This window comes from Topomyia yanbarensis, chromosome 2 (assembly GCF_030247195.1).
Source record: "Topomyia yanbarensis strain Yona2022 chromosome 2, ASM3024719v1, whole genome shotgun sequence".
Classification (NCBI taxonomy): domain Eukaryota; kingdom Metazoa; phylum Arthropoda; class Insecta; order Diptera; family Culicidae; genus Topomyia; species Topomyia yanbarensis.
The window spans coordinates 101,071,705-101,087,404 of NC_080671.1; the positions used below are offsets into that span (position 1 = coordinate 101,071,705).

Consider the following 15,700-nt stretch of genomic DNA (forward strand, 5'->3'; position numbering starts at 1 on the left):
AGGTCGATTCGACTATTTCTCCGATGGCAAAAATATTGCCCACATAAGGGTTTGTGCATTGGGCCGGAGTCCCAAGGGTTGCAGGTTTGAATCCTGCCTCTGGGGGGATTTTTTTCACATAATTGTTTTCGCTTAACTCACCATTTCGATCTGTTTTTCTCTTTGGATACCGCCAGAAAAGCTCTTAAATAATGCTGATAAGTCTCTTTTTGATGGAAATTATATTCATCTAATACAACCGACCTCTGGATGATGTACTTTCGAACCGAAGGTAAACCATCTAAACATTATCGATATACGCATGATCAAACTAAACAACACTCGGACGTGTACGACGATATATCTTGCCTACGTACCCGCATGAGAAGTAGAAATTGATGGTGTAGTCTCCTACAAGGGCCTTTAATGCGAAGACTGGGTTGGCTTCTACCAATAACCTTTACTTTAATCAGTGAAAATTCTAGTTTGCAAGCAATTGCGTACAGCAAAGATCGAGGAGTATTAGAAAACAATTTATTTTCAATCAGCCTCATTTCGAGCATTTCGCCGTATGAGCTCTTCCAAACTTTGTTTTTTTTAACGTGGCTCGTCTACCTGTGTACATTTTTGTGCCGCGGGGCGTGCCGTCATTGCAAACTATTGGCCATACAGACATACAGCTACCCTTTGTCGAAATAAGGCACGGTGTTCGCGCGAAGAATCATGAAACATTTTCCTATTGTGAAGAGACGCCGCATGAACTCTTGACATATCCCGCATATAAATGAAGCATTCTTTTACGGAACGCCCCGAGCAGAAATGTTAAGGAGAGCTACACCACCGGCCACTACTAATTTCTACATTCCAATATTCACTAAAGAGCGAGAGTCTGACAATATCATTGAGTTAACATCTTCTAATGTGCCTATACATTTTCGAAACATGGCAAATCATTTCCTTTCTTAAGTTTCCTCGTAAACGCCTGAGAGTGCCCCTTGATAGGTGCTGTCACAAAACCGAAGTAAGTGGCTCCTGGTTTCGGAAATCTTAGAAACTAGCAGAAAATTCTACATGAGACATTGAAAAGGCCAGGTGTCCCTATATTTCATTTCCATCATTTTCTCAGGTTTCACTTGGTTCACTTCAAACGTAGACCTTCTACATTCGCCAGGGCCAAGAAAACACTATGGAGGAGCGTTTTTGAAGATCAGCATACCCCATTATTTCAATCTAATTAGCAGGTATTAAAGTTGTCGTTTGTCAAGTCCGAATGGCAAGCAGATTTATGCGCATTGTTTCCATATACATCACCCCTCATCTGGTTCTAGAAGACTGCAGTTAACACGGTATGTCATGCGGTTGTCTTCACGATAATAACCGATCTATCTTACTGCATGATATTCGCGACGATTTCAATCTTGAATACGGTGAAAATGACACGAATTCCTACACCATTACCGCGGCTAAGTGCGTTAGGTTTATCGTTGAACTCTACCTCAATTAGTGCTTCCACTATATCCGAAACAATCCAATCAAAACAAGAAATTCCTCCGGTGGAAGCGTGGGAAGGTTTAGACTGACTTGACTCTCGCTACTGCGATTAAATGTCACAAGAAACGAGTACCGGCACGAACAATAGTGGACGGTCTTCTACTCCGTGGTGGGCAGACAGTGCTCAAAATTGTAGGCCAATAGGTCGAAAAGGCCGTTAGCTTGATGGTGATGGTGGTTAGGTGATGATAGCTATGCATCGCTTCTATGCTAATTATTATGACTGTAGTGGTGAGGGTGATCATAAAAGAGGCTTTGCTGCAAACATTCTCACCACGAAACTGATGGTTTTATGTCTACCTATCAACGACCATGTCCACATCGGTACAGTTCCAAGGAGGCTCTTCGTTCGATGGAGCATGAAAAGCACTCCTGGGGAAAACTTGGGAGTTACTGAGCGCTTTATCTAAAAAATCATACCAGATTACCTTATTTTGAGTGCCTTCGCTTCGTTCCGGGTATTGAGAAGGGGTATAGTTAGGCATTAGAAAGTGATATTTATGAAAGATTGCTTAGCTTCAACGAGTTTTTCAGTATTTCTTGTAAAAGGACTCTTGAAAATTGGCAAATTTCGTGGAACAAAGGAAGTGTAAGAATCCCGAAAGGATCAACAAGTCTTGGTTCAAGAGGATGAATAAAAGTAGTAACTTCTTTCGGGTGATATCTCGAGCCATATCCAGTCATTATACTGTTATCGCCACATTAAACCTGTTGTCTGGTCATGCGTCTAGTGCCAGATCACCATTAAACGAATCCCTTCGGCCTCGTTCCAATTTGAGATATGCTGGCCATCCTCGATCTCCTTATCTGTCTCTCTATGTCTCTATGTATATTTTTAAACACGATAGATATTCAAAGTTAGTTATCTCTTCCCTTTTGGTAGAGCTACCTGGAAATCTGGACCCAAAAGAGTTTCCAGTGGATCCAAGGAGGCCAGTTGACGATCCGGCTCATGATGCGCTGACAGCGATCTTCCGTTTCCAAAAAGCTCCAAGTTAAATTTTTCTTTTCTTTTGTTGTCCGTCCTTTCTTCACTTTTCCTTATACGGTCAGTGCTACTTTGGTGTTGGAATCAATCCTTTTTTATAAAAAGCCGAATACTGTTTCTCTTGACTTCAATTATTAATCAAATAATAGTTCGCGATGAAAAATAAATTGTATATTTAGTCTTTAAAAATATTTCTAATGGAATCCTTTAGTCTAAATGAAATTGCAATTGTGTCAAAAAGTGTTCCCCTTAGTATTAATATATGAAAATCCAAATTTCAAACAAATGCTAATTATTGTCCCATATTTTTAAGAAGTTTAAATTGAAAGGCAAAGTAATTTGCATCTCAATAAAAAATATGAAGTTGCTGTACATCGAGAACTTTGGACGCATGCATTTTATGTGCGAGACATATAGGATTGTTCGAAACGTTCGATTGGGTAATTCCCCTCTTAGTTATTTTCGAGTGGGTAGTACTACCTATACTACCCACGTATTCCGCCGGCCCTGCTATACGGGTTTTCCTACACGTACATTCTGAGGCTGTCTTCATATACAATAAGCCCCGCGCGAATACATTCACATATCAATTGGGTATGTGCTTTATATTCCAGAATGAAAAATAATATTTTTGATTCTGGCGCATATTTACAATAAGGTAAAACCTTTAATTGAAGAACAACACAAAACGATCTCACCAGCGTGTTGCTCTGAATTCGTTGATTGATGGCATTTCTAGGTCAATTTTTCAGAAGGGCGTTACAGCAAAATATAAACAAACCGGTTTTATGCTAATTATTAAAGCTTATGCATTGAATTATCATTGTACATTGAAATTATCATACAAAAAAACAATTAAGGCCGCCAAATTAAAATTCTTAAAAAGGGCCTAATTCAAATTGGTTCGAAATGAGATCGTTTTGTTGTTAAGCCCCTTCTGCTTAATTTCAAAATTTAGTATTATTTAGGGTTGAATTACTTTTATAATCCTTGTATTAACCAACTGCAATAATATTATCTAGTAATTACTGAAATTTTCGTGATAACAATGCAATTAGTTTGAATTTAAAAACTGCACCTATTACGCTCTTATGATTCTGGTATCTTCAATACGTCCTGCTTTACCGACTTATTTTATTTGGTTCTTGTTTGTGCGCCCCTCTTCGTACGGCTGTTGACGAAAATGTCTTGCTGCTAAGCCCTGCAACTGTCAACCGTATACCTGAGTGGAATGAGAGGTAAGATTGGTTCATGTTCTTTTTTAATTAATTTGTGAAATCTACAAGAACTTGAGGAAACATCCTCTAATTCTAGGATGCTGTGAATGCCCTGCTCGAATTTTTAGTCGAATTTTCTGTGCAACTTGCTGCACTATGCTCGATAAAACCAATGGCCTCGAAGTTTCGCCAAGTGTCTACCAAGTTTGTAGCACATATCGTTCCAGGGAATCACAAACCACGGTAGATCTTTCGCTCGTATCAAGCAGGAAGCTTGTTGGTTGAACGAAAAGAATCAACTGTTTTGGTTGATTGGGAAAATTAGTTTCGGGTGACTGGTTCCTGGTAGGCGCAGCTCAAATTCATAATTGGATTGGTCCAGTTTCTATAGCGCATAAGAAAAACTAACCGATGTAGAAGAAAAGCTAGCTATACTATAGAAAACGTAAAGGCCCTTCGACAGGATGCTCCCCACAGTGGAGTGGAACTGGATTTAGAATGGGTTCACAATGCAGATCAAACATCTTTGAAGAGCGCCACAGGGATTCCGACTAATGTCCAAGAATGGAGTACATGGCTATCAGTCCGTATTTCACTTGCATAATATCATTAGCATTAACTTGATTACCCACCAAGACAAGAACAATATCGTAACAACTACCAACCAATTACAATAATCAAGATTCTAAAATAAAAATAGTTACTCGCCAATTTTATTTTATTTAAAATACAATATTTTCAAAGGCCTCGTCAAGCATCATACGCTACCTGCTATTGTTTATTCGCCATTTCGCGGGAGGCGTCGACTGCAATGAGGGAAAGAAGTTGTTCATCCTGATGCAATGGCTCGACGGTTCTATCAACTGTTTTATCTGCCCAATGCTGTCCAAATTAACCTTTACATCGCCAAGCGATCGAAGCCACTCCTTAAGTATACCGTTTTGTTCATGTCCACCGTTTTGTCAGCAGCAATTCGTATCAAACGGTGCCTCGCCAGAAAGAAACCCATCGGCCCAGAATGCCTTGTAAACCGTAACGAATCGAAAAGCATTTTCGTTGATATATTGATATTCAGTGGCCGTCACGTGATGATACTTTCTCACTAAGCTCCAAATGTGGACAAGATAGGTCCAGGACGAATAACATTTTTTTCCCACACATTTTTTGGTTTTCTTCAGTTTAGCTGAATATAATCATGATTGAAGCACTTCCGATGCTGATGTCACGGGTGTGCGGTACACTTTCTCAACATTTTCAATTAAATATATACGTTATTCATATTCGTTCCACAATCGTTCTTTGTTGTTCTGCAAGCCGTACACTATTTTTGGGTCTTTAATCTCCTTGATGGCACTTTTTTCCTAGCAATTGTCTACTGCCTCGCATAGACTGAACCTTCGGCGGCATTTGGAACAAGTTTCGAACGCCTGTCCGGAATGGTTATGGACATCGCTTAGTGTGAAAACAGGATCCTTATATGTTGATATGAAATCTCTGATTCGAGTATCAATAATGAATATTGGAACTTACCGTAGGACAGTCGTGTTTCTGCTCCGCTAGAAACGGAGTAATACTATTTTCCAGCATTGAGAGGATGAACCAGTTGATATATTTAACATTTGACTAATAAATTACCTTCACACTGAGTTTAAACGGTTTCTTTATTAATAATTTGCATTTTGCGGCGAGAGCCGTAAGAGCAATTAATAAACTAAACAAGCCGTATGTATGAGGTCGCAAGTGGATTTATTTATCAATAATAGACTGATGTCAAAGGCCTTTGCAGCACAAACTGTTCTTCAAAGGACGATAAAGAAGGGCCGCATAATTTTCACACATCTGGAAAAGGTGTATTGCACATTTTCTCGATTTTAGAATCCGAAACAATTTTTTTCAAGGAGATGTATGATTACAATTACGCACTTACTTATTATGTTTATTTTGGATCTTAATTTAGGTTTCCCGTGTCAATGGCAAAAAACTAGGAATTAAAACCATTTCAAAAATGTTCAATGTCGATTTTCTCGATTGCCTCAAATTGGAGTAACGCCCTTCTGAAATGTTGTCCTAGATTTCTGCAAAGAATTCTCCTCCATCCACAATCCACAATAAGTGAAATCGTTGCATCAACTAGTCTAGTTCAGATGGCGCTGTGGATGCTAAGTGGGTGCATTTTTTGGTGGCTTGGTTCGCGCACGTATAGAGCAAAATAATTTGGATGTGAAGATAAAATCGCTACGTCAAATTACATTATTCTCGCGATATGTTTGTCTACTAACACATACCACAAAAGGAGAAACGGCCTACTAAGCTATTAACTTCGATTTCCTGTTAAATGTACTATATGTCACGGCAAAATTTCGAAAACTATCAGACGAACACAAAATCACTTCCAAGCGATTCGACAGTGCTGCCGGATCTCATTGCATACATGCACAATTCGTAGTGTGTGTATGTATACAATCCAATTCCCATTGTCCCGCAGTGCTTTTATGGAAGAAACTTGTCTGCATCTATGTAAGGATATATTTGTTTTCATCGATAGATGTACACATATTTGGGCTCTATTGTGCATCCAACGACCCATTTCAAGAATGCCGGTTCCTGCACGTACATGCTGAGATCGCCTTCATATACAATATGCCCCGCGCGAATACGTCCACGCATCAATTGGATATTTGCAATATATTCGCACTTCCAGAATGAAACATATTTTTGATTCTGGCATGTATTTACAAAAAAGAAAATATTTGGGAAAGTATACAAGCATTGAAGAATGACATGAAACGATCTCACCAGCTCTGAATAAATAAATTCATGAGATTTCTGTGAAGAATTCTCCTCCATCCGTGAAATTGTTGCATCAGCTACTCAGGTCCGGACGGCGCTAAGCGGAACGAACGGGCGTATTATTTCGCGTCTTGCTTCACATACTTCAATGACAAAGTTGTGAAGACAAATTTATATGCAAAATCACACTTTTCTCGCGATATTTCAACCTACTAACACGTAACTCAACAGGAAAAACTACCTACTAAACGATTGACTTCATTTTCCTGTTGAATATATTGGATATCACTGGAAAATTTTTCAAAATATTGGACGTTAACCTTCCGGAAGTCGTGATTATGGCCCACCAGACGAGCAGACGCTAGTGCCCTAAGACGATTTCGCTAGATTTTCAGAGCAGCGTGCACTTAGTGCACTAGCGCGACTGCCGGAAGGTTAACGACAACACGTCCGGGTGATTCGCCAGTGCTGCCACCTGCATATATGCTCAATTCGTAGTCCTCCGAAATTGTACCCAACTGGTGTATTAAAATGGATAGGTCTCCATTTTAAATACAAAAATATTCACTAAATATGGATATTACTTATATTTGAGAATAAACATGTTGTCCGTCCGCGTCCCGTCCGTGCCCCATTTGTCCGTGTCCCATCCGTCCGTGTCCCATCCGTCCGTTTCCCATTCGTCCGTTTCCCATTCGTCCGTGTCCCATCCGTCCGTGTCCCATCCGTCCGTGTCCCATCCGTCCGTGTCCCATCCGTCCGTGTCCCATCCGTCCGTGTCCCATCCGTCCGTGTCCCATCCGTCCGTGTCCCATCCGACCGTGTCCCATCCGTCCGTGTCCCATCCGTCCGTGTCCCATCCGTCCGTGTCCCATCCGTCCGTGTCACATCCGTCCGTATCCCATCCGTCCGTATCCCATCCGTCCGTGTCCCATCCGTCCGTGTCCCATCCGTCCGTGTCTCATCCATCCGTGTACCATCCGTCCGTGTCCCGTTCATGTCTCTTCCGTCCGTGTCCCGTTCGTTTATCATCCGTCCATGTCTCGTCCGTATCTCGTCCGTGTCTCGTCCGTATCTCGTCCGTGTCTCGTCCGAGTCCCGTTCGTGTCGCGTCCACATGCCGTCCATGTGCCGACCGTGTCCAGACCGTTTCCCATCTGTGTCCCGTTCGTGTCTCGTCCATGTCCCGTCCTGTCCCGTCCTGTCCCGTCCTGTCCCGTCCTGTCCCGTCTGTGTCCCGCACTCACAGTAGAACAGCATAACTGAATATATTACAATTGAACTGATTGGACACCGTTGAAGCAGTGCTGCCAACAACATTTACAGTTAAAGGTGAAAAATGAAGTTTTGCTAGAACTTCGTTGTCTTGCAAAATTGTTGCCTATCAATTTGGAGTCTAAATTTTAGACTGCCTTCGACTAACTTTGAAGTATTGAAAATATTCTAGGATATTTCTATTGAGCATTGGAAAGTAAAAATTAAGCTGCTTGTAGCACTTGTTTGATCAAAACAGGTTTTTCGTGCTTCATGGCCCCAACAGTTCAAAGGAAAAATATTTTGGGATCCTATATAGGGACCATCCATAAATGACGTAGCATTTTTTGAGTGATTTTTAACACCCCCCTCCCCCATCGTAGCATTTCGTCACAAACCTCTAAATACCCCCCCTGGTAATTACGTAGCTTGACGGTAACCCTGCCCCCCCCCTTGTCACCGCAAATTTTTTTAAAAATTCTATTCTAATCCCATTTAAAAAAGCTACGTAGCATGACATAACCCCCTACCCCCCTGTCGTCACACATCATCACAAAATACAAAACTCCCCCCTCCTCCATATAATGCTACCTCATTTATGGATGATCCCATATGGCAGACAAAAAGTAAGTCAAAGGTACTCATATTGATAGTTCTGTTTGAAATAGAAGGGGAAATTCCGTTTTTACGAAAGGCAATCAGCTTTTTCGGTTTTATAGAAGTCACACAAACTTCAAAATTCATTACCAAATTGGTGAATATTTTTCCAACTCATTAGTGTCATCATGATGTGTAATTCCATTCAGTACAGTAAAAGATACTACTGTTTATACCCTGTTGTATCCGTTATTTTGAAAAATAAACAGTCATGGCATGGTGCCTTTGGCTCGCAAACCGTAAATAACTACAACAAAATTGCAAGTTGAAATTGCTAAAACAGGGCAATTTTATGAATTGAATCTTCACATATTACGGACACATCAGATTAGGTGCAATGAAATGAGTGCGTGCTCTCGATGTATTCCGTCGAATAAAAAAAAATCAACGCATGCATCATCCATCAATGATCAAACTTCAAAATCCGTGCATACATACCTGTTTCATCCCGAGCAGAACGATAATGACAAAAGCAGTTGCTTTCATTAATACATCCATCTACTACGTTCTGTTTCCATATCTCTGTTTATTGTCGAACAACCGTTGCTAGATGCAATGAAGCGATTAACACGATACTGTTGATGGCCTGCAATAAAAGAACAACAAAGGGATTTTGTAGAAGAATTATTATGTCGGCCGCAAAGCTCGTTTGTTTATTGGATAATAAACAAATTTGTGGCGAAATGTTCTAGATGTGTTATGCACAGTTTGCACAGATTCTATAAATAAAATTAACGGTTGCAGGAAGAAAAAGTTTTCGACACTTCCACTTTCCATACGTGTTGGTATAGTAACTAGTCGTAACTGGTACCTTTTACTCAATTTTCATTCATTTCCATGCTTTACTATGTCGTCAGGGCCGTCGAGAGCCGCGTCGGGCCCCAAGGCTTGTATTACTGCCGGGCCCTTTTAAACCTAAGCTCTCTAGTTCAGCATGAGTTAGTACCTCTTCAGCCATGGTTAACTCGTGAGTCCGTGGTTTCTATTAGTCTACGGTTGACTGATATTGTCACATCCACAGATAGCGTGCCAGACAAGTGAATTTCGACAGCTTCTTGCTCCGTGGTGTCCAAATCGGGTAAAATTGCCATAGTTACGATTAATTTTCTCTTTACGGGTACAGTAACTCGGGTGTACATAACGATTAACAACATCAGTGGAGGTGTACGGTGCTATTTCATGTATTCGTACCTTGTTTGTGTCATTGCCTATAGGGGAGACTGAGGAGACTTGATCCCCTTTTTTATTTTTCACTCCTACTCCGTGGAGTGATACAAAAACTATGTATTTTTTATAGTTTTATATTGTTTCTAGGGTTGACTGATAATCATAAAAAAATAACATGGAAATATTATACTGGACATGAGCTATGAGCATTTTCGGAAAACAACAAAAAACTGGAAAATTCTTTGATTAGTGGAGACTCGATCCCTAATTTGGGGACACTTGATTATTTTTTGAAAACGTGTTTAAAAGAGCATGTAGGGTAATAAGCCTATTTTTACCCTTTTTCTATTATCATCCTACCCATCTGAAGCCTTTGGTTAGAGCAGCGTCTGCCATCTTTGCTCAACGCATTGGCTCAAATGGTGTTGCGATAATTGGGGTACTCGATTAGAGTTTTTACTGCGCTCAAACAGAAGATTTTCACCATTCTCAAGACAATTTTGTTATTATATTGGCTCTTAATAAGAGCCGAATGACCTTAAGGCTAAAACCTCTATAATCGAAATAAAAAATGGCTCCTAATAAAAAAGCAAAGAAGCTGAAATAATAAAATTAATAATGAAATAATGTGGTACCCTTCCTAATAGGACAAAAATAGGTACCTAACCCCATTCAATGTTATAAATGTATTGTGGTATTGATTAAATTGTTGTGATTACATATTACTATTTTTGTTACTACATATTACGCATCTCTCACAAGTTTTTTTTACGAATTCCCCAAATCTCTGTGCAATTATTTGAAAGCTGTCGTTATTATGGTTGAGGAACGTCAAATGTGGGATGCATGGTTGCTACGTATACTGTAGTAAACAATTACAGTTAAGTTTCTGTACGATGAAGCGTTCATTTTTGACAGTATATTTTTGTTATTTTATGGTAACAATGACTTCAAATGTTCTGGTGTGAATTTGGTTATTTTCAGTGGTGTGTATGAAGCATGGCGAAAGGGGATCAAATCTCCACAAATTTGAAGGGATCAAGTGAACCCATAGCATCTATTTCAGCAAACTTTAGTACAAGTATAGTTGAACAAAAAAATCAGCTCAATCATAACGTATTCATAAAATTGACATTCTCCTGTAATTCTGTACGCAAAAGTATAGTATGTAGTGGGTGACTTTATCAATTGTATAAAAGTTTGAAAATTTAGAAAATAAATTTTCTTCAGTTCTTCTAAGTTTTTTTTCCTTGAATCGGTAAAAATTCGGTAACACATGTCCAATGTATTTTTACATTTCTTATAAAAGAAATGTATAGAATTCGCTCAAACTTTCAAGATTTTTTCCAAGGCCCGGAGGGCCGAGTCTTATATACCAATCGACTCAGCTCGACGATTTGGGACAATGTCTGTGTGTGTGTGTGTCTGTGTGTGTGTGTGTATGTAACGGACAAATTCTCATTCGTGTTTCTCAGCAATGGCTGAACCGATCTTATCCAAACCAATTTTAAATGAAAGAACTAAAAAACAGTATGAACGCTATTAATTTGTTTTTGATTCTGATGTTTAGTTTCCAAGATATTAATGTTTGAATGCGCAAAAATGGCGTTTTTTGCAGTTTTTTTTAATTATCTGCCGAAATTGACAATATAGATTAACAACTCATATGTTTTTAGACAGCTTTAACGAATACCTTTCGAACAAGCTATAGATTGTTGAAATCGGACTATTATCAAAAGAGATATTTAACATTAAATGCGGACGAAAGATTTTTATCATTTCCCATAGCCAGAAATATGACCAAAAACATGTAATCTATTATTAACGCCAAAACGGCTTATTTTAGGTCAATAGTATCTTCGGAGAATTTAATGGAGGCAATATGCCCTTTCTTTTGGTATTGTGCTTTTGCTGATTAATCCCCCTATGAGTGAGATATTTTCACAAATTTTTTTGGAAGTGATTATATCGAAATGATGTCTTCAGCAAATTTGTAGCTCTTACTTTTGCGAATAACTTTACTGAAGACTTCAAATATCTATTTTGAATACTTTAAAAGTTATGGCTTGTTGTTTGTTGATTACTCTTTGTCGCCTATTTATTGTTCAATATAATAATAATCCATTGAAATAAGCTAAACATTATTTCGATAAAACGAATTTTGTATTTCATTTTACTATCTACAACCGCTAGAAATAATCACCGAACACTTCCAAGTTGTCTGGAAGGAACTTGATAACTTATCAGTACAAAAATGTTCATTTGTGCGAACCTTCTGACTGCAATTTTTCCAACTTATAACCATCGGATCGATCTGAAACATATCGGAAAATGAAAAGCGAAATAAATAACTCCAAGCAACGGCGTAGCCAAGAGAAGGTTTAACACCATACAACCCCCCCCCACACCCAAAAAAAAATATTGGATTGAAGTTGAAAATTTATTGATGCAGACTGATTTAATTCAATATTACAATAACAATTATCTGATCCGTAGATTGATAACCTGTTGTTGTAAACATCATGAGGACTTTTAATAAATTGTCTGAATGGGGTCCTGATATGTAACTGATCTCTTGGTCTTGATTTCACAGTTGTCTAATAGCATCAATATCAAATTCCTGCCTGAAAACATTCCAATAGAAAATTCCAGAGTTCTGTAATCAATCATAATCCTCAGATTTATTTTCAAATTGATCTCGTTTTTGTAGAGATGTACTGTAATAAGAGTCTTTATTTAATAGGAAGCGAAGTTAAAATTGATTTAATGTCTATGAAACATAGAACTGCTCACCAAAAAATGCATAAATTTCAACATTTGCTAAAAATGTTTTTGCCTTTCTCATTCACTCTAGAATTCGTCGATCTAATCCCGACCGGGAGGGCCGAGTGTCATATGCTAATCGACTCAGTTCGTCGAGATCGGAAAATGTCTGTGTGTATGCATGTCTGTATGTATGTGTGAGTATGTGTGTATGTGGAAAAATATGACCTCTGTTAATCAGAGATGGCTGGATCGATTTGCACAAAGTTAGTCTCAAATGAAAGGTACAATCTTCCCAACGGCTGTAATTGATTTTTTATTGATTGGACTTCCGGTTCCGGAGTTACGAGTTGAAGAGTGCAATCACACAGCAAATTCCAATATAAACTGAAATGAAAAATTTTCAAAATCAAATTTGTATTTTTGATGAGAAATGACATTATAATGCATGAAACATTGAGATTTGATGTAAACTCGAAAAAATTACGTTTGACAAAAATTGATTTTTTTGGACTTTGGTACTTTTTTGCTCTGTTACTATTTTCTGAAAAATTAATTCTGCATAATTTTAAAACTTCAAAAATTACGGTTTCGGAATTATGCCGTTTAGACATTAAGATCGATTTTCACCAAACCCCCACCAATTGTAAAATTGGTATTGTAAAAAAACGTAAGGGCGATACTTCAATGCTGATAGGTGGGACCGAAAAAGTAAACAATCGCCAAAGGGACTATATACTATTATATACAATCATTTTGTCAATTTGAATAGCAAACACACATAATAATTTCAAATACTTCATGAAGTTTTGGGTTTCGATCACTGAATCATGCAATCTAGGATGTAAAAAACACAATAGTTCTTAAATAGGAAATAAAACTAAGTCTAAAAATATGCTCTGTTGATTTTCTTTGAATGATGGGTTTTTTCAAGAAAAAGCGTTGATTTCTTAATTCTCAGTCGCGTTGGAAATTTGAGTAAAGTATAAACTTTAAATCGATTAAAAAAAATCGATTTTTTTTTGGCTCAGTACAATATACATAACCCCTTTAGAAAAATCAGTTTATCCACCACAATGCATTGATTGAGGAATTTAGATATTTTATTAACAGAGCATTAGCAATAATTCGTTTGTATGTCTATTTTATGGGTCATTTTTTCGCCTTCCCATTGATTTGGTTTGAGATTTCTAGCACTGATGTTGTCCTATGCTGATTTGAGTGATTCTCTGAGTGCTGCCACTATCCCATGTAGTATGTGTTATCAAAAACATCGCGAAGCATCAAGTTCTAAATGTTCTCAAACGATATAATATCCGAAGAGAGTGATAAGAGTTATAAGAAATGTCTCATCACACTGTTAGGTGGATTAAAAGCGTTTTTTGTGTTAAAGAAACTTATGTTTAGATAAAGCTGTGCAACTTTCTAGTATATTCGATTAATGTATTCTGATCCGCCTTTGAGTTACAATGATGGGATCAAGTCTCCCCGGGGATCAAGTCTCCTCAGTCTCCCCTACATACAAAGGTACTTGTCACATCCAGGAATCTGATTCCTGCCACATCCAACAATACACACTTAATATGAATTACCGGGTAAGTAAAATTTTACCGTTCGGTAATCAATTCAGTAAAATAATTCGGTTACCGAACTCTTCGCAATACGTTCTATCCAAACGTCAAAAAATACTGGTCGGTCAGCAGTTTCCTCTGAAAATGGCTACTTGACAGATGATTTGCTGTACCGGTTTTGTAAGTTTTGACGAGACTCGGTAATGCTGGTATAATTTTGACGAACAATCAGTCAATATTTTACTGGATAATGTTTATGTACCAAAAAAAAACAGAAGTGCTGATAAATTCAGTGAAAAATATTGCGAGTTTCAGCAAATTATTTGAAAAATTACTGAAAATCGCTTAAAAATTAAAACTTTGCCGCAATTTTTTAAACAATTTGCTGACTGCTCCGTAAAAATATCACTTTACTGAGCAAGTCGTCAAAAGAAATTACTGAACAACTTTTGGCTGGCTTAGTGTGTATATTTCGTTTCGCGAAACAAACGCTTCTGCTTGATTGATGCTCTGAAACATAATCAGCACGCTATGTCCACCATGGTGAAATTGTAGAGTGTAAACAGGTGGCCATTTTTGGCTCCATTTGTACTTTTAACAATAGATCTTATGGAACGTCTCGAAAAGTAAACAGGAATTCAGTTTGACCACAATAGGCCACTTTCTGCTTATAATTATCACTCATTTTTTCGAAACAGTGGGTTAGAACTTAATATTTTGCTTCTACTGTGAGAGCAAAGCGACAAACGGATTGATTTATTTGCTGGTAGCGGTGGAGCAGTTTTTAGCTTTTGTTGTAAGCAAGATGAGAATGTAGCAGATGCAGCTCGAAATTATCGTTTAAAATTATTAAATCAAAAAAAATTTCAATTTACATACGTTTATCTCATATTGAATTCAAAAAAACCGTTTCTTATTGTAGATTTCATGCAGGCTTTGTTAATAAACAATGTAATATGTCCAACGTAGGAGCCGGTTTTGACATGCTGTGAGAATATGTAGGACAACAATATAGACACAGAACGTAGTAATCAGACGCAAATTAAACAACTGCGAGTACAGCGGGCAACCGAATACTGCTGTTGTTGGCAGAGCGGAACTGATTTCATTTCTTTATTTCGCAAATTATAATTGGGTTCTTGTAGACATCACACGCATCTTTGGTGAGGTCCAAAATCATCGTTCTATCTCAACAAAATGCATTTTAGGAGAAAAATTCCCTGAACGTGCTATACAAATATAAAAATACGAATATTATTTATTTTAAGGAATTAAGGACAGTCTACCTTCTCATCTCGCCTAGTCTTGAAGCTAAAAATCATTCCGCTATAGATACACGGCAATAACGACTGCAGACGAATTGCGTTATCCTTTGATTTTTGAAAATATCCTGTAAGACCAGCTACTCGGGAAGAGAACCAATTACTAAACGTGCTGATTGTGCTCAATCCGGGAGAAGTTAACGCCCTGCAAATGCATCATATCAAACATTATGAAGCACAGTCCATTGTTTCGCTGAACAACGTGCAGCATACCAACGAAAGCTGCCACGTTAACAACATCATCCCCGTATATATATAGACAAGGGCTCTAGAGAAATGCGACATGAATAATCTTCACAAACCCCTGACATCGTGTTTACCAAATTTATGCCAAGATACAGAGAAGTGGCTTCTATAACAGCTGAACCTTCGCATTTTCCCTGGTGTCCCTAACGTTCTTCTTGTGGTGAGAATACTTCCGTACAAACCAACTCTTTCGAT

General features: G+C 38.2%; 1 protein-coding gene across 3 annotated transcripts in view; it reads right to left on the reverse strand.

Moving 5' to 3' along the window:
- The window catches only part of LOC131679013 (tyrosine-protein kinase Mer), a 424,032-nt gene that overhangs the window by 332,184 nt on the left and 76,148 nt on the right, over positions 1-15,700 (reverse strand). The window contains exon 2 of one of the 3 annotated variants that reach the window (XM_058959521.1): positions 8,875-9,022. In XM_058959521.1, the coding sequence (XP_058815504.1) occupies positions 8,875-8,934 (60 nt within the window). In that variant the 5' untranslated portion in view covers positions 8,935-9,022. Of the gene's footprint in view, positions 1-8,874; positions 9,023-15,700 lie in introns of those variants that run through there. The other 2 variants (XM_058959522.1, XM_058959523.1) reach the window with 2 other exon arrangements.